The following is a 25,109-nucleotide window of genomic DNA, read 5'->3' on the forward strand; positions in this document are numbered from 1 at the left end:
CCCGCGCCAGTGGGTCTAACTCCTTACCTTACCGCGACGAGTCGTCGACAGCTTGCCTGCCGTGCCTGCCTTCCATTAGCAGAAGCTGTGGCGTCACTCTTGGTATCCCTGCAGCTGGCTTCGGTCAGCTTTTATCCACACCTGTTCGCATCACGGTCGCCAACGGTCGGGAATATCCTCATTCATGCTTCTATCTTGACAGCCACCTCTACTTCCCGCGCCGTAATCTGCCAATTTGCTGTAGTATGTGAAGCGTCGCTCTTGTCGCCACGCTGCAGGAATTCCGCCGACACAAATGAGGCCAACGAGCTATGGTCGATGATGCCGCGCCAGAGACCCTGCCAGGCCGATCAATCCCTCTCGGGAACGACCAGGAGGATGACAGAGGAGATCCAGAGCCTTCAAACCGCGCCGATGATGCAGAAGCTCAAGGCTCTAGAAGAAGGCGACGGCGGAAACATCGAAAGATCAATCCGGGCCTGGCAAGGAAGTTCGACTTCATGACCCAATTACTGCGAAACCTCGACTCTTTGGTATACGCAGAGCTATGCACATTATACTACATGGAGTAGGCAGCTCTTCCCTCCTTTATGGTCCCATGTTCTGACAATTATGCAGGTGCTCCATCTTCCGCTTTGCAGTTCGCGTCTATGGACAACACCACTGGCTTACACCGAAGCCTGACGACTACCCATTGACTATGGCGGCGGCCCGGTCGCAAGTAATATCGGTGTTTGTCCCGAACTTACTCTGTGTCCTGCTACATATTTTTGCATCCCTACCTGTAGCGGGCGAAGCTGCTCGTGGTTATCTCCATGGCGGTGTCATTGTCGATTTCATCGGGCAGAAACCACCAACCTCGAGGCTTACTTTTCTAGCCCTCGATTGCATTATACTGGCTGTGCAGTGTCTCATGCTTGCTGTCCACGCAGAGCGAGAGAAGCTACGGCCCATTGTACGGCCACTGTTATTTCGCTTGCCCCCGGCCCTAGAAGAGACGATCGGTCTTTCGACTCAAGATCACGATGCCGAGGAGCGAGGGGTGTTGAGAGATGCACCTGGATTGGACTTGGAGGGCGCAGACAATGTGGAGCTCCAGCCTCTACGACCCAACGGCGATGCCGAAAATAGCCAGGAGTCCGAACGAAGGCGGTCCTCGAGACGACGCTCGTCCTCGAACGCTGCCAGCGGGATGCATTTATTCGACGTCCTGAGCTCAGGGAATGGCGTTTTAGGAGATTTCCACATATCTCACACTGTTAGACATGCCACCACTGATTATTGGGGAGCGGCCGGCCACTCACTTCAAACCCTGGGTTATACCGCGACTTTGACGAGACTATCCGCGATGAGGCGGATGCCGCAACTAGAACGCAATCAGAGGAATCAGAGGTAGTTTAGATGGTATCATGATATTCAATGGCAATTGATCTTCAATTGTGCCGTCGCATTCTGGTATCTTAAGCAATTTTGCGACCAACATTACCAACACCGCTTCCCTTGACCGAAACAAGAATATCGTTTGACTCGTCGTCTTCGACGTCCCTTAAACCCCAACTACTCGCGCCGAATGTCCGCAAGTCCCGTGCGAGCCCAACCATCTCTTCTGATCCAATGACATCTCTTCCTATCCTCAATCTGCCCACGTCTTCAGATCCCATAGCCATCAAAGTCATGATAGTGCTGGCTGATGATTTGCTGACACATCCACCCTGCGCAATGGTTTCCAGCAGTTGATAGGCACAATGCTTGCCGATATCTTCGGGGACCACGCCGCCCACGGGTGGCGCCACCACATCTGCCGAGTAGAGGACTCCGACAGAGCTTGATTCAGCGACCAAACTCAGACCGAAACCAATACCTGTTCGTGTCTTTGACTTGTCCGCTGCCGTGATGAGGGGTGCTGTGTCGTACTGCGCTGCAATGTGGATGTCTGAAACCAGAGCGTTCAGAATCTCTCTTGCCGAGTGGATCATTCTGCTGTTGTTGGATGCTGAGACTCCCGTACAGTATGCGACTCCTCGTATCCTCCTTATTTTGCCGGGGTTGCGGTTCAGGTGCAAGGTTTTCGGGAGTCGGACTTGGCTTGCGAATCGGAGCTCCACGACACCACCGCCACCTCTACCATTCTTTCCAGGACAGGATCGCGACAGCACTCTTAGCTCAATTCGCGCCGGCGGAATGCCAAAGAGCCCGAAGAGGGGTAGAATTGCTGTGCGGAAGGAGTCGACAGAGATGTCGCCCGTTTCAGTCGCAGACGTAATGACACCTGGGCCGGTGAATCGAATGTTGACGTGTGCCTTCGAGAATGGCGCGAGGAGGCAGATGGGGAGGAGGAAGTAGGTGACGCCGCGGTTATTGTTTGCGGGGAGGTTGTGCTCGATGACGTCGCCGTCAGATGCGCCAAATCCGGCCATCGTTCCAGTGATCAGGCCGGGGTGGTATGTGATCGTCGTACCGGTGTACGAAATTTGCATAGAGCTGCCATTGGTGACGGCTTCCAGTAGACGAAGGAAAGAAATCTCGTGCGGCGCAAGACCGGGGTGTGTCGGCGACGAGCTGCGAATTTTGGAAATGTGTACTGGCCGACCAGTCAGAGTTGATATGATTAGTCGCTGCGCAAAGGACCTGTGTCCTGTGAACCGCAGGTACTCGGGAGCGGAAGCCATTTTGTCGTCGGTCGCTGGGTGCTGGTGAGATCCGAGGCCGAAAAAAAAGAGTTGACGAAGGTGGGATTTAGAAAATTATCTTTTTCTGCCAGAGTGTGGCTGCTGGCTCTGTTTAAATTGGTAGGCGGTAAATACAACTGGGATGTCTCTGATAAGATAAGCTCTTAATGATTCGCGACGCGCAGATGCAGGCGCACCTAGGTCCAGGGTCCATCAAAAAATCTGACCCATTTCTCTACCTGCCATGGGCTTCCTCTCTGTTTGAAGCTTCCCTTTTTCTCCAATTTCTCCTTTCATGTTGACCAACTACGACTCTCCTTATGTCTCATAGAACTCTTTTTCGTGACATAGCATGTCGGAACACATTCGTTTGCCAGTCATGCCAGTCGACTTTGGGCTCTTCTGCCCCGCCGCCATGGGCCATTCGACATAGCTCCCGTATTGCTCAACTGGGAGTCAAGCCTCGACCAGGTGCTCAGAAAACACAGCGCAAATCTTCTCCGACGCCATCTGCCCAAACCGACGCCGATCCGAACAAAGCAGCCGCCGACCTTCTCAGAGAACTGATGCAAAAGAGAACCGACGAGCCTACTATAAAGTTCTTCGAGAAGGGCGAATCCGGCAACATTGAGCAGCTGGGGGGCGAGGATGCCTTCACAGAATCTATGGCTGGCGCAGACGATCTGAAGAAGGGGCTGAATGATATGTTTGCAGCTAATATGCGGCGTAAGCTCTCTCGATTCCAGAATGAGGGCGGCTTGGGTGCTTTGGGAATTACCGACGTCGAATCGATTGCGAAAGACTTCGAAGACAAGCTCGGGGACACCAGTAACCCCGAAGAAACATTAGAGAGCTTGAACGCATACATCAAAGACTTAGAAAGCCAATTCGAGGCGAGAGGATTCGACGTCAGCCAATTCGACTACAAGAATCCCGCGGCAACGCTGGGTGTCATACAGGCGACTGCTCGCCTAGACCCCTCGCAACGAAAGAAGTTCCCCCCGATTCCGCAGATTCCCGAGAAAGTGTGGAGCTTCAACCAGCGAAAACGGATCGTACGATTGAATACGCTCCTCTCCCGAACGACGAAAGAGATGCGACGAGGCGAAGACGTCACGGCAAAGACTGCCCAGACGGTGTGGAAAACGTACAGCGCGGCGAGGCAATCTCTGGCAAAAGCTTGGGCGCATGTTCCTCAGGACGTATGGAATCTTCTGTGGGATATTTTGTCGCTTGACGATGCGAGTAACCCAAGCCGCCTCACATACCTTTCGCTACTAGCAAGAGATATGAGCGAGGCAAAGGTTGCTCTGAGCCCATCGCAACAGCTGGTCACAGTTGAAGCCATGTTTGTGGACGGATGGGAGGCCAAGGCCATCGATAACTGGAAGCGATGTATGTCCACCCTCGGCGACAGTGGTGCAGACACCTTCAAGGAGTTTTGGGAGCTTGGAGTGCGCATGTTCTGCCAACAAGGGGACCTTGTGCAGGCAGAGCGCGCAGTGAACAAGCTGCTCGAGCGCCAACTCGATCCACGCATTCTGTTGCCGTACATTAGGAGCTGTGCAACAAATCCCAACGCGGAGCCAAGGATAAAAGCCTGGGACGCATACCGTCGAATGAGGGACCTTCTTAGCTCTTCAATGGGGCTCGAGGACTACGACCAGGTGATCTCCTTTTTCTTGACGACGGGACAGACGGAATACGCTCTGCAAGCCTTTGTCGATATGATGAGCTCCAGTACAGTCGAACTGGGTGGACGAGACCGACTGCCCTCTCAAATTGGCAATAAGTTCTTCTTTGGCAAATGGCTGAAACGACTTATCGGGGCCGGAGACCTCAATGGAGCGCATAGCGTTTTCGAATTCATGCGCTTCAAGGGCATCGAAGCGGCCAGCATCCAGGTAAACGGGCTTATCGGTGCCTGGCAAAGGTCAGGTGGCGCCGATAATCTGGAGAAGGCGGACAGGTTGGCATGGCAAATGATCAATGCTCGCGTTGACTTTGTCGAGAACCGTCGTCGACTTTCAGCCATGCAAGGGCCGGTTCGAAGAGTCGAAGTGTCTGTCAAATCTCATACGGCTGCCATGCCCAAGGCCACGCTCGAAACGTTTTCTCTGCTCGCGGAGAATTATCGCCTTCGCAGCCTTCACGGCGACCTAGCGAAGTTATGGGACGCCTTCAGGGAAGCAGAAATTAGCCCGGACGCCTTCATGATGAACCAGCTACTGGAGTCCTACTCCCAGAACAACAACATCTCTGGGGCGCGCCAGCTGTACCAGACTCTCGTGTATGAGCGCCAGGTCAAACCGGACCCCTACACTTTCATGGCGCTGTGGAAGATGCAAGGTATCAACCGCCTGCACAACATCGCTGGCGAGGAGCTTGCCAACGAAACCAGAATCACACGCGAGACGTTTGCAGAAATGGTTCGCTTCGCATCCGTCTTCAAACCAGATGGCCTCGACGGCCAAATCGCGAGGAAGATCCTCCACACATTCCGCCGGCTACAGGACAAAATTGGCATCGTCGTAGCCCTCCAAGCTTTCAAGGCCGTCTTCGACTTCACTCCGCCCGAGGTGTTGGCCCTCGAAATGATGATGGAGACAACAAGTCTGGCCTGGGAGACAACGCAGGCGCGACAGAAGCTTCGCCTCATCAAGCGCAAGATTGATTCGCACGTCGAAAGCCGACAGAAATCCATCGGGGGATCTCTGACTCTTGACGAGATGACGCCCAAGCAGCGTGGCGAGGAGTACTCTTCGTACTTGCAGACGGCGTACATGCAAGAAGCTGGTGAGCTGGCGAACGGCCAGGTATCGGTGGTGGCCAAAGAGATGGGCGTGTACGATATTTTGGCACGTAAAGGAAGGGGAAGAGGCTAGACGCCACAAGATCCTCTCTGTAATATCAAGATGTAGATATTGTACATTATAATGACACCTATCATGACAAATCCCCGATACCTTACTCTCACACCATATGTACGTATAAATTCCTTTGATGGCGTGCGACACTTAACATAACTCAATCGTGATCCTCCTCCGTGACACCAGGGCATCCCTCCATCTCATCGTCCGGATACGTATACTTGCACCAGAAACAATACCGATGCTCTCTCCTCAGATACTCCACCAGCCGCCTGAGCTTCTCCGCGTCCTCCAGCTCGTTGAACGCGTCGAGCTCGGGATCCTCCTCGTCCAGGTCCTCCGCGGTGACGTAGACAATTTGCTTCTTCCCCAGCGCCGTGCGGTCGTCGGCGTCCTCGTCGTCGTCCTCATACGTCGGCAGCCGCGACAGGCTCTGCTCCAGATCGTACCGCATCCTGCGGTCCCGCTCCTTTTCCTCGCGGTGGCGAGCGAGACCCCTCCAGAGGACGTTGATGGACTTGAGCGGCCTCGATGCCGCGCCGGTCGCACGTGTCTTCTTTGTCTTGTCCTTCTTGCCGTCTCCTTCGTCGCCATTGCTTGTGCTGTCTGCTGCCCCTTGAAAACCCAGCAAGCCAGCCCCCTCGGCCTCCTCGGCCTCCTTCTCCTCCGCCATCCTCTCAGAAACCCGCTGCGCCGCAAACACCTGCGCCTGCACCCTCGCCGCCTCCCTCTCCATCCTCACTCGGTCTCGATACTCCAACGGATCGACCCGCACCCTCTTCCCCTCCCTCACCTCCTCCTCAATCCTCTCCGCCGCCTCCCTCAACTTGCGCTTCCTCTCGCTCTCCATCCCGATACCGCCCCGGTCCGCCTTGACCTCGACAGCAATCGGCTCCGTCCTGGCGCCATTGCCAGCACCAGCACCAGCACCACTGCCGTTTGCCGCCCCAGAACCAGCACCACCAGCACCCAGCGCCTCACCCGCTTTGAAGCCCATCTTGGCCATCATGGCGAACCCTTTACTCTTCTTGGCGGCCGCAGTCTCAAGCAAGGAGCGCGAGAGCGCCTTTTCGCGCGCCGCTTCCTCTTCGGCTGCGAGTTCTTCTTTGGATTTGGGACGGCCGCGGATCTCGCCTTCGCGTTTGAGGCGCTGGCGGCGCTGGAGGGAGGTTTCTGGTTGGGATTTTGAGGTGGCGGAGGTGGTTGGCTCGTCAAAGGTCATGTTCATGTAGTCGTCTTCGTCGTCGGAGGCTGCCATGGCTGCTGTATGGTGAGGGGTTTATCCTCTGACACACTGGAGAGCTTTTTATAGGTGAGAGTGAGTTTGAAATGCAGGGCTCCGTCTGAGTGGTACTGATTTTGTATGGTGTCGTGTGAGCGAAGCCGTGTAAGCGCGGTCTGGGTGGTGTTCTGTATGATGAGGCTCAGCGTTGATGTCTTCAACCCGGGTTTTGGGAGCTGTAAAATTGGACGCTGATGATAGACCAGAGGAACCTTGAGTTGTTTGAGTGGGTTGGCTGATTAGATGAATGTCTGTGATATTGGCGGCAATTCGGCCTCAAATCGCAACTTTGAAGTTGAAGGATGTTGAAAGAGCTTGTTGATGCACGTCCTGGGGCAGGGTGGGACCGACGTCAGCTGTCAGCTCGGGCAGGCAAAAAATGGTGGGAATATGGCTACTTGCACTGTACAAATGGACTTCACTTGGATGGGCTCGAATCACCTAACGTGCCAATTCATCATGGATACTGATGTTTCTAGACTTCATAATGGTAACGCGTCCCTCGACTGGGTCATTTGGGTATGGATTTGGATTAATGGCCCGTTACCTGCCTTAATCATCTATGTCAAGCCACGAATGAGCACTCCACCCCTCTACTGGTATTGAATACAAAAAGGGAATAAACTATGCCGAAAAGCACCCATCAACTTTTTGATACCGGAACACAAAAGACTGAAGCGCAAGCCGTCTACCGCGCCCTGGACCTCTTTCTGCCGTCCTTCTCCCTCTCGTACGCATTCGCCTCCCTTCCCTCCTCGTTCTGGATCTCCGCCACGAGCCTCTTGTACTTCTTCTCGTACGCCTCGTCCTTGGATTTCTTCGCACGCAGATTCTCGCGGGCCATGAACTGGGCGTCCTTCCTCAGCTCTCTCATAGCGCCCTTGCGCTCCTTCTTGTGCTCCTTCTTCAATTTGGCCATCTCCGCACGATCGCGATCCGGGTCGTAGTGCTTGTTCGGGTCGTAAGAGTCCTCGAACTTGGGGATGAACGTCTTGATGGCAAGCGGGCGGTGGTGGTGCAGCTCAAGCGGCCGTTTCGCGAGCTGAGCGATCTTGAGCATGCGCTCCATCTTGAGCTTGGACTTGTCGACTTGTTCACCAAGAGCCTCGGGGAACTTTGCGCGGCTTGACTTGCTGCTCAGGTGCGCCACGATGTCTAGTGCTGGCTGGAAGGTCTCGTTGAAGGCAGGCTTCCCAGTCCAGGTGTCCGCAGCAGCACTCAGGAGCTGAAGCGTTGTGTCCAATAGGGCAACCTTCTTGGACTCAGCTTCGGCACCGCTCACATCTGTCTTGGCGCAGTCAGCTGGCGAGAGCTGTCGGAGCTCCGTCTTCCGCGCGTTTGCGACGCGAATACCCGCTGCTGGCTCATGAAGAGGAAAGCTGCCCGACAGCTTCGAAACTGCCGAGGGAGCCAACGCGCACAAGGTGTTGAGAGAAAAGCTCATCACCTCGGGAACGTATCGCTTTGAAAGCTGCTGGAACTGAACTGCCAGAGTCGAAAGGTAGATACCAGTGGCGTAATCACTGAGTGTTTGAGGAATCTTGCCACCGAGGTAACGCCCGATGGTAAGCATGGCAGGAGTTGCGACCTGGTGGAAGTGGTCAGATGTAGGGAATGTCGATCCGATAGCAGTCAAGAGTGTCAGGTCGCCGACATTCACGGCAAGGGGTCGTTGCTGGCTGATCTCCTCGAGATGAGAACGGTACTGGTTGGCGATTTCGACGGGGAACATTTTGGCGAGAGAGTGGATATGTCGTACCAAGCTCTCCAGTACTTGGAAAGATGGGCTGCTCTCGGTCCGTGGGCCATGACCGATCATGTCCACAAGCGCCTGAGCAAACTTGCCGAGCTTCTCTTTGTTCCTGCTGTCCAGCTTAGGGTGGTACAAAGCTCGAATGCGCTGCACAATGGTAGGCAGCTTATCGCTAGGGTACTTCTGTGCCAGCGCCGAGAGTTCTTCGTAACTTTGTGGACATGGGAATGTGTAAGGCAGGTCGGAGCTGTCGAGTACCGCGCTCCCTTGTCCACCAGCGTTTGCGAACACGGAGCTCTTTGCTTCCTCTTCGTTGAGCAGACCTTTGGTGAACTCTTCGTCCTCGGAATCGTCGCCTTGATATTCTTCCTCTTCGTCCGATTCTTCCTCGTCGCTCTCGATAGGCTCCAGGTCCGAACCACTAGCAATCAAATCGTCCTCGATGAGGAAGTCATCTTCATCGTCAAAGCCAAGCTCTGTCGCCGTCGGGCGGGTCTTGGTCTTGATACCCTTCCCGAGGCCGAAATCCTCTTCTTCCTCCTCAGGGAACCACTGAAAAGCAGGATCTTCGGCAGGTTGGTCCTCCATTTCCTCATCCTCCTCGCTTTCTTCGTCGGAAGACACGGCCTCGCCGTTCATTCTCTTCAGGCGCTTTTCTTCGAGCTCCTTCAGTCTCTTGGATTCCTCCTCCACCAATTCCTCGTCAGTCTTTGTGCGCTCTGTGGGGGCCGCACGGCGATCCTGAACGAGCTTCTTCAGGCGCAAATCGAACTCCTTATCGAAAGTTGCCTTGTCAACTCCAGCAATCAACTTGCCACCCTCGTCCTTCTTCTGCGCATCCGATTTTCCATGGGCCATCAGGAGAGCGTGAAGGTTGGGGAGCTCCTTGTCCAACTCCATCCGCAGGTCCTCGTCTTCGTCCTTGGCAATCTGCCGTTCGTATTTATGCATCTTCGACTTTGCCATGACTTCTTCCATGACTTCCTTCTTGGACTTTTTCCTGTCTGGCTCGTCATTCGCTCCCTCTTCGTCTTCGCCGAAACCAGCTTCGCGCAGGCGCTTAAGCTTCTTCTTCTTGTCAGATAGGGAGGAGTCGCTGTCGTCATCTGAACCAAGGTCATCCTCGTCGAAGTCGTCGGCCATATCCGCATGGTGTGCAAAGTTGAGAGCCTGGCCCATGTGTGTCAATTCGCCTAGTGGCTCGGCTTCCTCGAGATCGAACAGCGACGTCTTCTTGTGTGACCTCTGCTTTTCGCGGGCGAAACGTTCGAGCATCTTGTCTTCCTCGGCCAAGGATGGGTCGTTTTCACCAAAACGACGATCGAGAATCCCGCCGACCTTGTTACGCTTTTGCATCTCGATAAGTAGTGTCTCTCGTCGCTGTGCAATTCGTCAGCATCGCATACCACGGCGTAGGAGCAGCAGTGTAGCCTTACCCTCTGCTCGCCCAGAGACTTGGCCTCGGTGGGACGGCCATTGATTCCTCTCGCTGCGGCACCTGTTTGAGGTCTGTTCGTTGTGACTTCGAATTTGGGTCCTCGTGGGTTGTGCTTCAGGTCGAAGGGATTGAATTGTTCTCTGATTTGTCCCAAGGCAGCACCTCTTTGTAGGCGCTTGTCCGTCTTGGCCTTTTCGTCCTGCGCAAACTGACGCTTCTGCTTCTTAGACTTCTGGGGTCCAGTAATTCCCTGCTCCCTCAGGGAGGCTTTGAGCCGCTTGAGTTGCGAGCCGGCCATCTTGTCGAGCGTAACAAATACTCGGCGTTGTTGTCGCTGAGGCACGAGTAAACTTCCTCAAAAAGCAAATCGGTCCTCGCACTTGCCCAAATTTTTTGAGCGGGACGGTAGGCTTATCTTATCGGGATGGTGGGGATTGGATGGGCGGTGGCGCAAGGCAGAACTCATGGATGTTACGGCTTGAGCTCCCCAGCACCCGTCGGTGCACCTAAACCTGCTTCCTCCAGCTGTGTGCCTTGAGTTTCCCACGCGTGAAAGCTCAATGTTTAAGAATCGATAGGCGATCATGCTCCATAAAGTTATTTTTCCACATCAAACAAGATGACTCTCATGTCATTCGTTCGCGATGAGCGCATCATCCTCGTTGGCATTGGCGCCGCTACGTTTGGCCTGGTCACTATGATGACCCAGATGCTGACGTACATTCGCGACGACAATGAAGTTAAGGTCACGCCGCCAAAAACGCAGTACATCACTCAAGAGACCGAAGATGCACTTGGCCTTGATACTCTCGACAAACTTCTATGTCACCCCAATTTTTCGATTCGGGATGTTGCCATCAAAATACTTTGCGACCGTGCTGTTAACGACAGCGGTACGGTGCGACAGCTCCTCTACGGCATCACGCGACCGGCCTACGATACTCGTATGAAGAATCTTCGTGCTCTGGCAACGCTTACTGGGCAGACTAACGGTAGGCAAAGCAATCTCTCTTGTAAGACGGACGAGCTGACTGACTTTTAGACTTCGCAGAGGGCCTGTCGAAGTTGCACACATGGAGAGCGTACTCGGCCCTTGTCAGATCACTCGAATTAAGTCTCGACGATACGGAGCAAACGAAACTCGACGACAAATACTGGGACGAATACTACCTTCGCGATATGGCTGAGAGGTTCTGCCTTATGTTCGTCCTCGAGCTAATCACCAAGTACGGTGCGGACATGTTGGTTAAGGCCAAGTTCGTGGAAAAGTGGTTGGCGAAGCAGCAGTGGGGAGACACGGATGCCGAAAGGCAAGAAAACTTCATTTATTATATGGAGCACAAGAACAACCGCATTGTCGACATTGTGACTAGAATCGCACACACTACTCAGGGAGCAAAGGCCATCCTCGCCTGCAACCTTGCCGCCAAGACCAGTTTCGATCTCAACCCGGATACCAACTTGGCCGGATTCACCATTGCCTTACAGTCCACATTATGTAACGCTGATGTTGACGACGATGCGGAAGCGCTGCTGGCAGTCGAGCAAGTCCCTCGGACACGGGAGCACTCGGCCGAAGAACAGCGTCTTAGGCGCCAACACCGCGAGGCAATGGTGTTCAACGATGGTACAAGACCAATAGGAAGGGAGGACATCATCGAGAGAAGCCACGATTCGCCGAGCTGAACACCAGGCATGGTCCCAGCAAAGAAAAAAAAATTACAAGCCGAAGAGATAGCACAGTGAAAGTGCCCGGCGTACGTACACAATCAACGTTCAAGGACGGATTCGGGGACCAGATCAACCTCACAATGAATTGACAGGCGACGTGCCGTCAAATTCTGTATGGATAAACTTCCACTCAGCACAGACCGGCGAGAGTACGGATAGCCAGGGGCACTCTTAAGCCATCGATATTGATTAGGGTAGCCTCATGCTGCATGACTTACGGTGGACTGAAGGCACGCGTAAAGACGCGACATATGTACGAAGTACAGCACTCGCGTCTACTTGACTCGGGAGGTGGGAGACCCGGCCAGATGGTTAGAGGGGGTGGGCTTCTTCGGCGAGCAAATGCCCGCAACCGTGCAGCAAGCTTAGCAGCATAATACCAGCGATAGACCAATAACGGAAAACGAAAGACAGCCACGAGTTGCCTATCAACTTATTTTATGAACTGCCGTTCTTACCCCACCGCCTGTCGTGCATGAGAGAGGTCATGAAGGTAGATTGGCGAACCCAAGTTAAGGTATTTTCGTCCGATGATGCCCTTGGGCCCTGAGGAACTCCCACCTCAGCATCCAGCTTTAAGAAATTAGCGCGTAAACGCACTGAGCCGGTGGCACCCTGTGACACCGGTCAAGCCCAGGTGTCGGCACCCGATTCGGAGGCTTGCCCCCAGAAGCTTTGACACTAGACCCCGGGACCCGTCTTTCACTGTCGGCTTGTACTCCGTACCCATTTCTCAACAGACCAGGCGGTCCCAGCACGGCTCATCCGGTTCATCGGGTCTTGAAGCATGTGGAGTAATTAACTGTAGAGTGCTTTCAGTTCAAAAATGTCGAATGGACGTATGCATTGTATTACGAACAAGTTGAACATGACTTGCACCGTTCTGACTCGGAATCAATATTGTTTCCTTGAGCTCGGTGCAGGGGCTTGATACGGGCAGCATAGCGACGAGCCGGAATGCGGGCTCTCTCCAAAGTTACAAAAGTCAGCAGTGACCGTTTGGCGGATCTGATGCGACGCTGCCCTTTCCTAACTGGTGCTGATTCGCATCATGCAGCCGCGTGACGAGCTGCAGGGGGAATCCATCTGCTTTTCAACGGATGACCTACTACGTATTAGAGTGTCTTTCTCCTTTGAGAGAATAGGACAGCAGCAATGCCGCAATGCTCGGTGCTCACGACTCAGCATCCTCGGGCTGCTTTTTGAGTCGGTTCGACCGTTGAGGATGTACACTCACGGTCTGCCGGGATGAGGGGGACCGATGAGGTAACATCTATTGTGGTTATGTGACCCTCCAATCCATCTGAATTCGGCCGGTGTCTGTCTAAATTTGGGAGGTCCAGACGGAACGAACTGGTGCATCAAGCCAGAGGTAAGATTGCTCACCGATATTGGACTGTGAGTGGTTAATCGCCACAATTACCCTGATGCAACGCCAGTGTACACATTGACACATTGGAGAGTAATTGCTTTCTATAGGCCCATTTGTGACTGCAGAGATTTTGGTGAAGCACACCATCAAGATGAGAGGAGGCAGATTTTCCAACACATGTTGTTAGGAGCTTGCTGGTGAACCACCCACTAACTGCGTGGCAACGGTGGCATGAGGGAGAGACAACCGAGGCCTGCAGACGACGAACACGTCGTTGCATGCAGGCGGCCAAACTGCCCCTGCCCTACTGGGCTGGGCGTCATTGCACTGGGCGTCTACTTGTACACCTCCACGTTCCGCCGTCTGCATGCAGCGGGTGAACCGTAAAGGCAGCCACCGGTTCGGACGATGCAAAGCTACGACAGCGTCATGGCAACCGCGAGGGGAACGGAAGCAGCTGGGGCCACTGGCGAGCCTTGCCTTCTGTGCCTTCTGTGCCTTCTCGACGTTCCAGGGTCTTTTTTCTTCGTGAGATCTGCGGCCGCGCTACTCCGTACGATGTGCGATGGGGAAGATGAAGGAGTGATGCACACTGACGGCCCAATTGCAGACGAGCATCTACTTGGTCCCCTATCTTGAGGTACCTACACCAGTGGTTGTACCTTACCTTGTCACCTCATGAAGAAGCTTCAAGACCTGGTACTCCGTACAAAAGTGACGAAGCTGTCCAGTGACGACCGAATCGGGATCCACGTAAACAAGTAGCTGAGCTGTTGCTCCGCGATACAAAGAGACAGCTGTGGAATGTGCCCGACCTGACGAGACCAAAACCAGAATCAAAACCAAAAGACCAGCGCAGACGCACTTGCTCTCGTGTTGTCTCATCCCAACTCAGATATAGCTCTCTCTTTTCCAATCACTCGTCTTCCGTCTTCCGTCTTGTCTCGCCCTCTTTGTTTCCAGACCGTGTGTCACGGCGTGTGTGTCTTGCTCTTGTCATTCTTTGCATCCCACCATCCCGCAATCCCACCGCATTTGCGAATTTGCGGCTCCGACCTTTACCTCACCTCAATTACAGAGTATTGAGTACTCCGTATTCACCCAAAGAATACCACCTTCCAACGACCACACGCTTCCCGTCATAGTACCTGATCCCACCGCAAGGGTAACGCTACTCCAACTGACGGATCACCAACCCATTTCCCGCTCCCCTTGACATCCATCACCCCTGCATCTCGTTGGTCTACGGATCCTTACCCAAAGAGCTGAACCAAAAAGTGGTCGACGTCTGAGACCCCATCCCAAGGACCAACGACGGCCGTGCTCTCTCACAAGGGCTCACAAGGGGAAAGGAGGCTCAGAGCGTCACAAAAAGCCCCTCGTCTGCCCGGCGACCACTTTTTCTCTTTTGCTTGCGCCGGGCTTCTTTTGTCCTTCATCTTCCCATCGTCGCCATCGTTGCGGACTGCCCTGGTATCTTTGCCCGGGCCTCTCTTTCGCTCTCCCTTCTACTCATACGTAGCTCCCCCACCGGTAGCAGTCGGCGCTGGTTAAGCTGTTCGGAGCTTCCAGATGATCTGTCAAGCTCATTGAAAGACGAAATTCGCAACAACTGTTGGAGACAAATCATTCTCCACGTCAAAGACACGCCTAAGGACCCGAGACGATCACACCTCACGGTTCTTTAGCTCTTAGCGCTCTTTCGGTATAGCGTTCGTCTCTCTGTCTTGCCATTTTCCCGCCTACCGCCCAATCGACCGAAATTTGTCCTGTCCGCCACGTCTTTGCGCTTGCTTTTCCCACCCAAGGCTGTCAGACATTTACGAATCAACCCTCCGATCTGTCGCTCAACACGGCCTGCCTCGCGCATCTCATTCGCTACTCGGCTGCTATTGCGACTAAAGCAAGCAACCTTAGTTGACGTTGGCCCTACCTTGCGGGCGGCGAGTGGGGCGTTCGGGATTCAACACCACCCACCACAACCTGGAACCTGGTCTGACCTGCGCCGCCTAACAGCGAGCCAAGGCCAATAGAGCTGCCATCCAGCGCGCAATCTAGCGGTCGCATTACTGGCCGGGTCCCTGTACACGAGCCGTCGCGCCCAATAATTTTCTGGATCTGTCTGGCCTTAAACACCCAAACCGACCCGACCTGACTGTCCATCATCATGTCCGTCACCACAACAACAGCGACTGCCGCATACGCGCCGACCCATAGAAGTCTTGCCCACCCGCCGCGAACTCTTCGCAAAGCTACCAGCTTCACTAGCAACTTCGCCTCCTCCACAACCGCTTCCTCTCCCAGTCTCAATTCCCTCTACAATACCCATTCGCGTCTCACACCCTTGCATCAATCACTCCCGCGCAAATCTTCCCTGGCCGCCCTAACTCCCAAGTCCCTCGCCTCGATTCCCGATGTAAGCGAGTCCTATGCCTACAACAGCGTGCTAGCCGAGTCGCCCGATCGCAAAATGCCACCTGCCACGCCCGGTAGGGCCGGGACCGACTTCGTCCTCGGCGATGTCGTCGAAGTCCCGGGCAATATGCTCGGCACCGTCCGTTTTATCGGTTCTGTGGATGGGAAGAAGGGCACCTTCGCTGGTGTCGAGTTGCATCCCGAATTCTCCCAGCGGGGCAAGAACTCGGGCGAGGTAGAAGGGTAAGTTTGCGCCCAGCCAGTCTGTCAATAACATTCACGCCTGACTTCATCTAGTGTTTCCTACTTTACTACGACTCTTCCTGGCGCAGGCATCTTCCTCCCTCTAAACAAGGCTGTGAGACGGGACTCTCCTCCTGGCTCGTCCTCTAGCTCGTTTCCTCACACTCCCACTGCCAGCACTATGGGCGGTCTCAAGATCGGCACACAGAACTCGACGAACACACCTCCGACGCCGTCAGTGCCGCTATTCAGCAAATCTGTTGGCCCTGGCATTACTCCCGGCCGATCAATCAGTCCTCAGCTGAAGAAGTCAATGAGCAGGCCTTCGGTACGCCCAGAATCTCCTGTACGAAAATTACAGATGACCCCAGGACCGAGACCATCACTAGCAACGCCCGGAAAAGTGCCTTCCAAATACAACTCTCCTGCCCCGAATCGCTTCGCGCAGAGTGTTCGCGGAACGGCTGGAGACCCGAGCAAAGGTCCACGTTTGGATAGGAAGCCAAGTGTTGGTCCACGCAGTGCCTCTGCTCTTGGCCAAACGTCAATGTTTGACGAGGAGCCGATGCCTCAGCCACCAGCCACTCTACAGCGAACACAGACAAACGGAAGCACCAATTCGGTATCTTCATATAGCTCAAAATTTAGAGTGCCATCGCGGGCTGGAGCCGGGTCAAGGGCCGCATCGCGAGCACAGAACGACGATGAGGTTGACCGGCTTAGAGCACAACTGGATGACCGCGAAAGGCAGTTGAGGGATCAAGCATCTACGTTGGCGGAGATGGAGAGCAGTTTGACCGAGCTTCAGACTCTTATGGAGAGTTCGGATCTGTCAGCACCCAAGCGCAACAGTCTCGACGATAAGGATTCGATGCAACTTCGCGCACTGGTCAGAGAAAAGAACGAGAAAATTGCGATGCTCACTGCCGAGTTCGACGCACACAGAGCCGACTTCCGAAGCACCATCGACACCCTCGAAATGGCGAGTTCCGAAACCGAACGAGTGTACGAAAAGCGCATTGATGAGTTGATGATGGAGATGCGTGAGCTCGAATCACGGACCGATGACGTCGATTCCGTTGCTCGTCAGTTGAAGCAGCTCGAGGAGTTGGTTCAAGAGCTCGAAGAGGGTCTTGAGGACGCACGACGCGGCGAAGCTGAAGCAAGAGGGGAGGTCGAATTTCTCCGTGGTGAAGTCGAGCGCACACGAACCGAGCTGCGCCGGGAGCGCGAAAAGGCCTCGGCCGGGATCAACGGCGCCCCAGGTTCTAGCAACGGGGACCGTGGCTCCGTTTCCAAGGAGTTGGAGCAGAAGGAAGACGAGATTCGGGGACTCAAGGCGATTATCCACTCTCTCAGCCGCGATTCTGTTCCTGGGGCCGACAAAGCTGAGGACCCCTCCGTACGCGAGAATGCGATGGCTCGTGAAAGGCTGGAGCTCGAGCTGGCAGAGCTCAACGATGTTGTGAAAGACAAGAGCCGTCGTGAGGAGGAGCTCGAGCGGGAAGTGGAGAGGCTTCGTAGAGGAAGCGTCACGACTCAGCTCGCTGGGCCTTTGGCCAACGGGGGTGCTCAGCGTTCTTCACTCCGCGATTCTCGGGATACCGTCATCCTGATGCGTAACAGCGAGCCCCAGTCTCCTACGGCGACGCACAAGCGTGTTCGTACACTGGACACGATGCCCGAAAGCGACGCCTACTCGTCAGTTACGGATAATAGTACTCTCTGGTGCGAAATTTGCGAGACTGGCGGACACGATATCCTCACTTGCACCAACATGTTTGGCAACGAGGGTGGCAAGACCAACGGCGACGCCAGCAAAGTCAGCAAGGAGGACCTGAAGCCCATCCCCGCCGAGGACAAGCCGGCTCCTCTGTCGCCCATCAAGTCCAAGCCACTTGCTCCTCCGCCAACCGTCAAGATCTTCCCGAACCCGATGGATTCCGGCCCTGTTGCTGGAAAGGAGAGCGGGATTGTTGACGTCTCCAAGTGGTGCGCTCTGTGCGAGAGAGATGGACACGAAAGCGTCGATTGTCCATTCGAAGATGCATTCTAGGCGGATGGGCTTTGAATCTCGACAGCAAGCGTTGTCTTGTGTTGAAGGAAGGGCACGGCTACTCTGGTGTGCCTGTCTTCAACGGTCTTTCAATGTCAGGGTGCGGTATATCCCATTTTGTGTAGGATTCACGGGCAGCTAGAGCGATGGAAGTCTGTTTTTCGTTCGTGATAGCATTTGTAGCGATGATACCACAGCTCGATGAGAATTGTGTTTCGCGGAGTTGGATTCGCATGTCGAAGCCAACCAACAACAGGGGTTGATGGCATGAGGTCATTGGCTTTGTTGACTTTCAGTTCACCCCGAGAGGTTTCTATAATACTAATAGTAGTAGACCTTAAAACATGAATAATGAATCCATTGCAGACACCCAAGAACAGCATCAGACAAGCGATCCATGACAGATTCCCGCGGGCTATCAGCAGAGAAGTTTATATGACCAAATGTCCTCAGAGGAAGGGATGCATTCAGACGACAAGGGTATTCCCGTCGCTGTCGGCCGGGGGCCCTTCGATGTTCAATGCCGCTCTTTAACGTGTGTGCCCGTCCACGTTTCTCCACCTCAGAGGGTCCCCTGGTTGCGTTTCACGGCCTCTACGCACGACGGGAGTCGTACTTACCACGAATCCTCAGCAGGGCGCAGCCCAGAGTAGTGGGACTCGATGAAGTAAGTACCTAGGTAGTTGATCTGATGTTTCTGGGAAATCGCCTCAGATCTTGTCAAGGTTTTTTCGTCGTAATTTTCCTCTAATTCCCATTGAGAAGAAGTTTCGATCCAAATTCATTTTCATTGCTTGCAGCGAGCGAGAAAGGGTTGCATTCCTTTTTCCCAACGACTATAGTGTACCTTGTCCGTTTCCTTGATTGCAAGACTCGACAACGGCCCTCCCGAGTCCCGTGTTCACCGAAAGCGGATCCTTGGACTAATACCTTAGCACCCACTGGACCGAACCGCAGCACTACGGACCTGCGTCAGCGTCCCCGTCAGCTTCAGGTTCACTGCCCACTTTGGTTACCGGGGGGAAAGCAAGCAAGCAAGCAGCAGCAAGTAAGCAAGCTAGCTAGGTATTAGCTGTCCTGATTCTTGTTCCTCCCAATCGCGCGCCTACGCAAAAGAAACTCACGATTTCGCAGTAAACGACCTATTGAAGCCTTTTCCTCTCTGTTGGTTTTCTTGTCGGCGCAATTTCAATCGCGAACTCTGTCGACAACACTTCTGTCTCGTTTGACACGGACTCCCAATTCCGGGTAAAGAGTACGCTTTCTCTCGAAGTGTCCGATCACCACTACCTACCCGATCAAGAACGGACGACCGCTGCGCTCAACTCAACACCAACAATCACGAACTCGAACGACACCCCTCAATTGCTGTATTATACCGGGCTGAACTCCCCGTCGTCTTACGCAACAAAAATACACAGCAGCCCAAGATGGCGCAAATATTCCTCGACGTGCTCTACTCCTTTGGCAACTGCCTCAACTGCTTCCCCGGCTCGCCGACACTCAAGATCAACAGCCGGAGCTTCAAGATCCTCCGCCTGCTGGGCGAGGTAAGCTCTCGCGATCCGTCTCTCTCTCTTCATTCTGCACAAAACTAGACTCGTGCTAATCACTATGACGAACGGACAAACAGGGCGGCTTCTCCTACGTCTACCTCGTCCAAGACACCCAAACAGCAGAAGAATTCGCCCTCAAAAAGATCCGGTGCCCCTTTGGCGCAGAATCCGTCGCCCAGGCCATGAAGGAAGTCGACGCCTACCGGCTCTTCGCCCGCAGCCCGGGCATCATCCACGGCGTAGACCACGCCATCGCCACCGAGCGCGGCGGCGAACCCGGCTCCAAGACCGTCTACGTGCTGCTCCCCTACTACCGCCGCGGCAACCTCCAGGACCTCATCAACGCCAATCTCGTCAACCACACCGCGTTTCCCGAGCGCAGACTCATGCTCTTGTTTTTGGGGGTGTGCAAGGCGCTTAGGGAGATGCACCATTACACTGGCGGCGGCGGCGGCGGCGGCGGGCAATCGCAACAACAGCCTTCGGCGATGGAGAGGATGGAGATGGGCAACGGCGACGAAGAGGACCAGGGCGCCGGGCCGAAACGCAAGAAGAGCGGGAAGAAGAACAAGGGCGGGAAGCGCGTCGCCAGCATGGCCGCCGCCGCGGGTGCCGACGAGGAGGACGAGAACGAGCAGCAGAGGCCGCTGATGGAGGGCGAGACGCCCGGGTCCGGAGACGTAAAGTCGTACGCGCACAGAGATATCAAGCCAGGTTCGTTCCCAATTCCCCGACCCTCGAATTCGCCAGGGCACGGCATGCTCAGTACTAACAAAACGGGACAACAAAAACAGGCAACATCATGATCGACGACTCAGGCTCGAACCCAATCCTAATGGACCTAGGTTCCATCGCCCCCTCCCCGATCCCGATAACATCCCACTCCCTCGCCATCGCCGTCCAAGACACGGCCGCCGAGCACAGCACGATGCCCTACCGCGCCCCCGAACTCTTCGACGTCCGCACAGGAACCGTCATTGACACAAAAGTAGACATCTGGTCCATGGGCTGCACCCTCTACGCCTGCCTCGTCGGCAAGTCCCCATTTGAGGCCCGCTCCGACGAGACGGGCGGCTCCCTCAGCATGTGCGTCCTCGGCGGCGACTGGCGCTTCCCTGACGAAGGGATCAAGCGCACCGGAACTAGCGGCGGCATGAAGGGTAAAGCGGCCGCCACGGACGCCGGGGCGGGCGCCAGCGAGGTGAAGATCAGCGAGCCGATTCGCGATGTCGTGAGGAAATGTCTCAATGTTGAGCCTACCGAGAGACCAGACGTGGACGAGCTCATTGACTTGGTGGAGAGCGTTATTGAGAACTTGCCTCAGGACGGATCGTTGTGAGTGGGGGTAGGCGGTCCCAAAGACGAACATAGGAGGAGGGGGTTGCGCAGAGTGATGTATTGTATAATGATGTTTCATACTTCTACTATTCCCAGGGAAGATTTGATAGGCTTCATGTCACCACGGCGTTCTAAGGAGGGCGCATGTAGGGAAATGAGTTAGAGAGATATTCTGTTTTTTTTCTTTTTCAAGAGTTTTGCTGAAGTACAGGTATTCAGGTCCCAGACGCCTATTTAAAGTCTTCGTTATCCATCACAGCGCCCCCTGACACAAGTGTACATACTCATGGTCCAAGATCTCACTCAAGGTAACGATCTCGCTCAAGGTGGAGGCGGGCTGTTCGTTCACATCGTCATACTCGTCCTCATCCGACAGACACTCGTGGTCGAGACCGCAATCGCTCAAGGCTTCATCCTACAACTCGAGGCGGTAGGTTGCGATCTCAAAGGGTCGCAGAGTAATCGAGAACTTTCCACTCTCAATCTTGATCTCCTCAATGTCGTCCTCCAAGAGGTTACACTTGAAAACGCGCTTGACGCCCCAAGTCGTCTCAATGACGCCCTTGCTCTGGCCGCCGAGACTGTCGTACACACGCAGGATAACGTTGCGTCCCTTGCGTTTGGGAAGCTCCCCACGCGTTACGTCCTCGTCGTCCTCGCCACGCTTGACGGTGTCGAGGATCAAAGAGCCATCGCCAGTGAGCTTCACGGGGCTCTTGCTGAGGGATGCCTGCACGGCACTGGGCGCAGAGAGTAGCTTCAAAGGGCTGTTGAAGGCATAGGCTGCTCGCACAGTAGCAGAGCTCAGTGTTCCTTCATGGGGGAAGATTGCCCAGCGAATTTGGTGAGTTCCCATATCAGCGTGAGCATCAGGAGCCTTAGGTGACCGAAGAAGAGAGAGACGCTGCAGGTTGCCAACAGTGGCGAAACCATACTTGCTATCGTTTAGGATGGAAACTCCGTAGTTGTGCTCTGAGAGATCAGCGAAACGATGGCAGCAGACCTCGAACTTGGCCATATCCCAGCTGTAGAATTCATTAGCAATAGTTTCTTCAAAAATATTCCAAGAAAAGCATACCTGGTGTTGTAGTGAGTGGGTCGCTTCACAAGACCATACGCTGTTTCATACGAGGCCTCAGTGTTTCTGACGTCCACAGGGAATTCGACCTTGAGGAACTTCATGGTCTCGTGCCAGTCAACTTCAGCACTGCACTCAACCCATGATTGTTGCCCCTTGAGAGCGGCCGAGAGAATAATGGTGGATTTAATCGAACTCTCTTCGCTGATCTTAATCTGAGTAGTCAAGCTGACGCGATGGGCCTTTTGCTCAGTGATTGAAGTTGTGCCGGACGGGAGCTCCTTTCGTGTGTCCAGGTGGTACACCTCAACATCCCAGGCTTGCCAGTAGAGAGGCTTGTCATCAAAGATGACATATTGATTGGCCTTGCCGCCCTTCGCAATCACCTCGCGATCGGCATTGCGGTCGTAGAGGGATGTAATAGTGCCATTCTCGACCTTGACCTTGAGCTGATCGTTCTGCAAGACGAATACACCGCTGCTGACTTCTTCAATCGTCACAGCCGGTTCTTCTTCAGAGACCTTGAAGGGACGAATGGCCAACAATTGGCCGTCGCCACAGGCAACGCCTGCCTCGTTCTCGGAAATTTCGACGACCTCCTTTCTGTGCCAAGGGAGAGTGTTCAGGGCTACGGTCTCACTCAGACGACCGGTTGTGGCAGTGGCCGCTCCAAAGACGCCGTGGATGTCCTCAAGAATCTTCTTGCCCGTCTTGAAGACCATGTCGTAGAGCTAGCCAGTCTTGTCAGCAATTATTCAAAGTGTTTTGTGGTGTTGCGGCTTACCTCGTCTGAATCATCATAACACATCTCGATGGAGCTACCTGGAAGACAATCGTGGAATTGGCAGAGCAAGACGGCCTCCCACATATCGTCGATCTCCTTCTTGGGATACTTGTAGCTCTTGCTGGTATCACTCAGCGTCGCAATAGTGGCAAGCAGTTCAACTTCTCTGAGCAGAACCTCCGACTTGCGGTTGTTGAGCTTGTTGTTCGCCTGCGTAGTGTAGGTACCGCGGTGAAGCTCAAAATAGAGCTCACCGTACCAGGTGACAAATTCTGTGGCTTTCGGCTGGAGCTTGTCGAAGAAGTCATCGACGCTGTTGCCCATTTGCACTCTAGGCAACATGCCAATCTGATCGGATATACCGCGACATCTGCGGAGCTTTTCGAGATGTTGCCAAGTAGGGCCGCCACCACCATCGCCCTTTCCGAACACAAGCAAGGAAGTGTGATCCTGGTCCATTGACTTGTGCTGGCTGACACTACGCTTCACGTCGCCAAAGTGTGCTTCGGCAGTGTAGGTCTCTGAAGGCGGCATGTGGCAGATTACCTGGCTACCATCAAGAGCAACCCAGTTGAAGGTGGTGTGTGGGAAGTTATTGATGTTGTTCCAGCTAAGCTTCTGGGTGAGGAAGCGATTCATGCCAGCAAGGCGGCACAGCTGCGGAAGCTGGGCAGCGTATCCAAAGGTGTCGGGAAGCCAGAAGGTCTGGCAACGCTCGCCGAAGTTGCTCTCGAAGAATCTCTGTCCGTACAGGAATTGTCGCACAAGGGACTCTCCACTGGGCATGTTGGTGTCGTGCTCGACCCAGCTGCCTCCAATAGGGTGGAATCGGCCCTCCTTGACCTTCGTCTTGACACGATCAAAGGCGTAGGGGTAAATCTCCTTCAGCCACTTGTATTGCTGGGCTTGCGAGCAAGCAAAGTTCAGCTCCGGGTATCGGTCCATCAAATCGCACTGGTTAGACCAAGACCTGACTACTTTACGCTTGGTCTCAGCCCACGGCCAGAGCCAACAGCTGTCGATATGACAATGGCCAATGCCGTAGACTTGAGGCTCTTTGTCATCGCTGTAGACCTTGTGCGAGTCGACATTCGAGCCAAGGTACTCCTGGGCGATCTTACGACACTTTACGATGGATTCCTTGTTGCCGAGCTCAAAGGCGTCAATGACGTCGGTGGCAACCTTGAGAGCTCTATGCTGCTCCCACGAGTCCTGAGGAAACTCCCGCGCAGCGTCGCCAATGATCCAGATATCGAAGTAAAGTGCTCGTGCTTCGGGGTTGACAGCAACTATGTCAGCTCGCCCAAGTTGGAAGTACTTGTTTGGGTCTGGAGGCTGGATCGAATCTCCACCGGGAGCGTTTCCGAACATGCCATTGCAGGCCATCTCGATGTAGATGGTGTGTTCCTTGCCGTCCCTGAACTCCTTAGGCAGAATCCATTCTACCCGCTCGCCGCCCCCAGTAAGACCCTGCAGCGGCTTGCCATCCTCGGTCCAGATGAGGCCTTCATTATTGGCATCCCAGTGGAGTTCAAGGAGGTCCTTGTCACAAAGCTCTTTTGGAACGGTCAAGGTAACCTTGAACCAATGTGTCGACCACGATGGGCCGAACCATGCACCCACCTCGGTCTTTTTGAATTCATGCGAAACAGCGTCCTTGAATGTCGGCCGAGTGGTTTCGGGTGCGTCCCATACGGACAGCTTAACATGAGGTTCGCCCGATGCGGTGCCCTCCGTCATCATGCTATAGCGCAGTTAGCGGGACGTTCCCCAGCTTTACTACGGGGCCTGGTGGGGGGTTACGCACGCCAGGAGGTTGTGCTTCTCCCATTGTCCGGTAGAGTAGAATTGGTTAATTCTGTCCTTGTAGAGCTTTGAGATCCATTGTCCGACAGGGCGAGATGCGAGAGCTGGGTAAGAGCTCTTGCTCTTGAGTTCTTTTCCGCCGCCCATGATGGTCTGTCCAGCGAAGCTATCGAGTAGCCGGTCTCCGGACTGTTTCAATTGCTCGACGGGACCAGGTGGAGCTGATCGATTGTTCAATCGACGAGCACGATGGGGCACCGATAAGTGGTGATGATCGGGTCGCGAAGTAGTTGGAGGTGGACCGGCGCCTTGTTCTTCTGAAGACTGGGGAGCTCGAAAGGCGTCGTTGAGATGTTGATTAAGGACTTTGGAGTTGTTCTGACTATGAAGGAAGGGTGTTTGTGTTAGCTTTGACCTCGGGATTGTCTGAAAGCAGAGACGGACTCGAAGCTCTTGAGGGGGAGCTAAAGCAGAGCACGGGAGTACCCCTGCAGTACAGATAGACAGACACTGAAACACAGCCAGTAGGAGCGTGCGGGGACAGCTCGGTGCAGCAACAAGTGCGGGGAGGTTGGGCAAAGGATGGGCGTGTGATAGAGGTGACGCAGCCATCATGCGATCCCCCTTGGATAAGCTAAGTAGCCGGAACGCTGGGTGGAATATGCTCGACGGATCGTCCACCATTAAGAGCACCTATGTAACATACCTCATCTTGTTG

The 25,109-nt window shown here is 54.4% G+C and overlaps 9 protein-coding genes across 9 annotated transcripts; 5 read left to right on the forward strand and 4 right to left on the reverse strand.

Moving 5' to 3' along the window:
- The first annotated feature begins 27 nt into the window (after nt 1–27).
- BDP55DRAFT_648200 (uncharacterized protein) lies at nt 28–1,426 on the forward strand. Its single transcript, XM_060573834.1, has 2 exons — nt 28–568; nt 619–1,426. The coding sequence occupies exons 1-2, from the start codon at nt 312–314 to the stop codon at nt 1,394–1,396; spliced, it is 1,035 nt and encodes a 344-aa protein (XP_060434405.1). The 5' UTR covers nt 28–311; the 3' UTR covers nt 1,397–1,426.
- On the reverse strand, nt 1,427–2,811 carry BDP55DRAFT_648202 (18S rRNA biogenesis protein RCL1). The gene has a single exon (XM_060573835.1). The coding sequence runs from the start codon at nt 2,667–2,669 to the stop codon at nt 1,461–1,463; it is 1,209 nt and encodes a 402-aa protein (XP_060434406.1). The 5' UTR covers nt 2,670–2,811; the 3' UTR covers nt 1,427–1,460.
- Nucleotides 2,812–5,591, forward strand: BDP55DRAFT_648203 (pentatricopeptide repeat domain-containing protein). The gene has a single exon (XM_060573836.1). It carries the CDS (start codon nt 2,990–2,992, stop codon nt 5,552–5,554), a length of 2,565 nt encoding a protein of 854 aa, XP_060434407.1. The 5' UTR covers nt 2,812–2,989; the 3' UTR covers nt 5,555–5,591.
- On the reverse strand, nt 5,592–7,199 carry BDP55DRAFT_648204 (uncharacterized protein). Its single transcript, XM_060573837.1, has one exon. The coding sequence runs from the start codon at nt 6,795–6,797 to the stop codon at nt 5,697–5,699; it is 1,101 nt and encodes a 366-aa protein (XP_060434408.1). The 5' UTR covers nt 6,798–7,199; the 3' UTR covers nt 5,592–5,696.
- Nucleotides 7,200–7,282: 83 nt separating this feature from the next.
- BDP55DRAFT_601754 (Nop14-like family protein) lies at nt 7,283–10,551 on the reverse strand. The gene is made up of 2 exons (XM_060571053.1): nt 10,011–10,551; nt 7,283–9,954 (listed from the first exon to the last, which is right to left on the reverse strand). Exons 1-2 carry the CDS (start codon nt 10,308–10,310, stop codon nt 7,510–7,512), a joined length of 2,745 nt encoding a protein of 914 aa, XP_060434409.1. The 5' UTR covers nt 10,311–10,551; the 3' UTR covers nt 7,283–7,509.
- An 80-nt stretch (nt 10,552–10,631) lies between these two features.
- On the forward strand, nt 10,632–11,698 carry BDP55DRAFT_627416 (uncharacterized protein; the record flags this gene model as incomplete). Its single annotated transcript, XM_060571755.1, has 2 exons — nt 10,632–11,004; nt 11,055–11,698. The coding sequence occupies 2 exons, from the start codon at nt 10,632–10,634 to the stop codon at nt 11,696–11,698; spliced, it is 1,017 nt and encodes a 338-aa protein (XP_060434410.1).
- Nucleotides 11,699–15,282: 3,584 nt separating this feature from the next.
- On the forward strand, nt 15,283–17,829 carry BDP55DRAFT_627417 (CAP-Gly domain-containing protein; the record flags this gene model as incomplete). Its single annotated transcript, XM_060571756.1, has 2 exons — nt 15,283–15,773; nt 15,828–17,829. 2 exons carry the CDS (start codon nt 15,283–15,285, stop codon nt 17,827–17,829), a joined length of 2,493 nt encoding a protein of 830 aa, XP_060434411.1.
- Nucleotides 17,830–19,259: 1,430 nt separating this feature from the next.
- BDP55DRAFT_542982 (kinase-like domain-containing protein) lies at nt 19,260–20,724 on the forward strand (the record flags this gene model as incomplete). The annotated part of the gene is made up of 3 exons (XM_060568370.1): nt 19,260–19,379; nt 19,463–20,099; nt 20,180–20,724. 3 exons carry the CDS (start codon nt 19,260–19,262, stop codon nt 20,722–20,724), a joined length of 1,302 nt encoding a protein of 433 aa, XP_060434412.1.
- A 182-nt stretch (nt 20,725–20,906) lies between these two features.
- BDP55DRAFT_573739 (family 38 glycosyl hydrolase) lies at nt 20,907–24,803 on the reverse strand. Its single transcript, XM_060570755.1, has 4 exons — nt 24,393–24,803; nt 22,586–24,329; nt 21,802–22,532; nt 20,907–21,748 (listed from the first exon to the last, which is right to left on the reverse strand). The coding sequence occupies exons 1-4, from the start codon at nt 24,536–24,538 to the stop codon at nt 21,139–21,141; spliced, it is 3,231 nt and encodes a 1,076-aa protein (XP_060434413.1). The 5' UTR covers nt 24,539–24,803; the 3' UTR covers nt 20,907–21,138.
- Nucleotides 24,804–25,109: the final 306 nt, after the last annotated feature.

Source organism: Colletotrichum godetiae, assembly GCF_030913485.1.
Source record: "Colletotrichum godetiae strain CBS 193.32 chromosome Unknown BDP55scaffold_5, whole genome shotgun sequence".
In the NCBI taxonomy this organism is placed as follows: domain Eukaryota; kingdom Fungi; phylum Ascomycota; class Sordariomycetes; order Glomerellales; family Glomerellaceae; genus Colletotrichum; species Colletotrichum godetiae.

Bases quoted from the DNA above. Each gene is read 5' to 3' on its own strand.
- BDP55DRAFT_648200 (XM_060573834.1), top strand. From the start codon at position 312: ATGGTCGATGATGCCGCGCCAGAGACCCTGCCAGGCCGATCAATCCCT. The intron at 569-618 runs GTAGGCAGCTCT...ACAATTATGCAG, and splicing joins TGCACATTATACTACATGGA to GTGCTCCATCTTCCGCTTTG.
- BDP55DRAFT_648202 (XM_060573835.1), bottom strand. From the start codon at position 2,669: ATGGCTTCCGCTCCCGAGTACCTGCGGTTCACAGGACACAGGTCCTTT.
- BDP55DRAFT_648203 (XM_060573836.1), top strand. From the start codon at position 2,990: ATGTCTCATAGAACTCTTTTTCGTGACATAGCATGTCGGAACACATTC.
- BDP55DRAFT_648204 (XM_060573837.1), bottom strand. From the start codon at position 6,797: ATGGCAGCCTCCGACGACGAAGACGACTACATGAACATGACCTTTGAC.
- BDP55DRAFT_601754 (XM_060571053.1), bottom strand. From the start codon at position 10,310: ATGGCCGGCTCGCAACTCAAGCGGCTCAAAGCCTCCCTGAGGGAGCAG. The intron at 9,955-10,010 runs GTAAGGCTACAC...CGAATTGCACAG, and splicing joins AGTCTCTGGGCGAGCAGAGG to CGACGAGAGACACTACTTAT.
- BDP55DRAFT_573739 (XM_060570755.1), bottom strand. From the start codon at position 24,538: ATGGGCGGCGGAAAAGAACTCAAGAGCAAGAGCTCTTACCCAGCTCTC. The intron at 24,330-24,392 runs GTGCGTAACCCC...ACTGCGCTATAG, and splicing joins GAGAAGCACAACCTCCTGGC to CATGATGACGGAGGGCACCG. The intron at 21,749-21,801 runs GTATGCTTTTCT...TGAATTCTACAG, and splicing joins CCCACTCACTACAACACCAG to CTGGGATATGGCCAAGTTCG.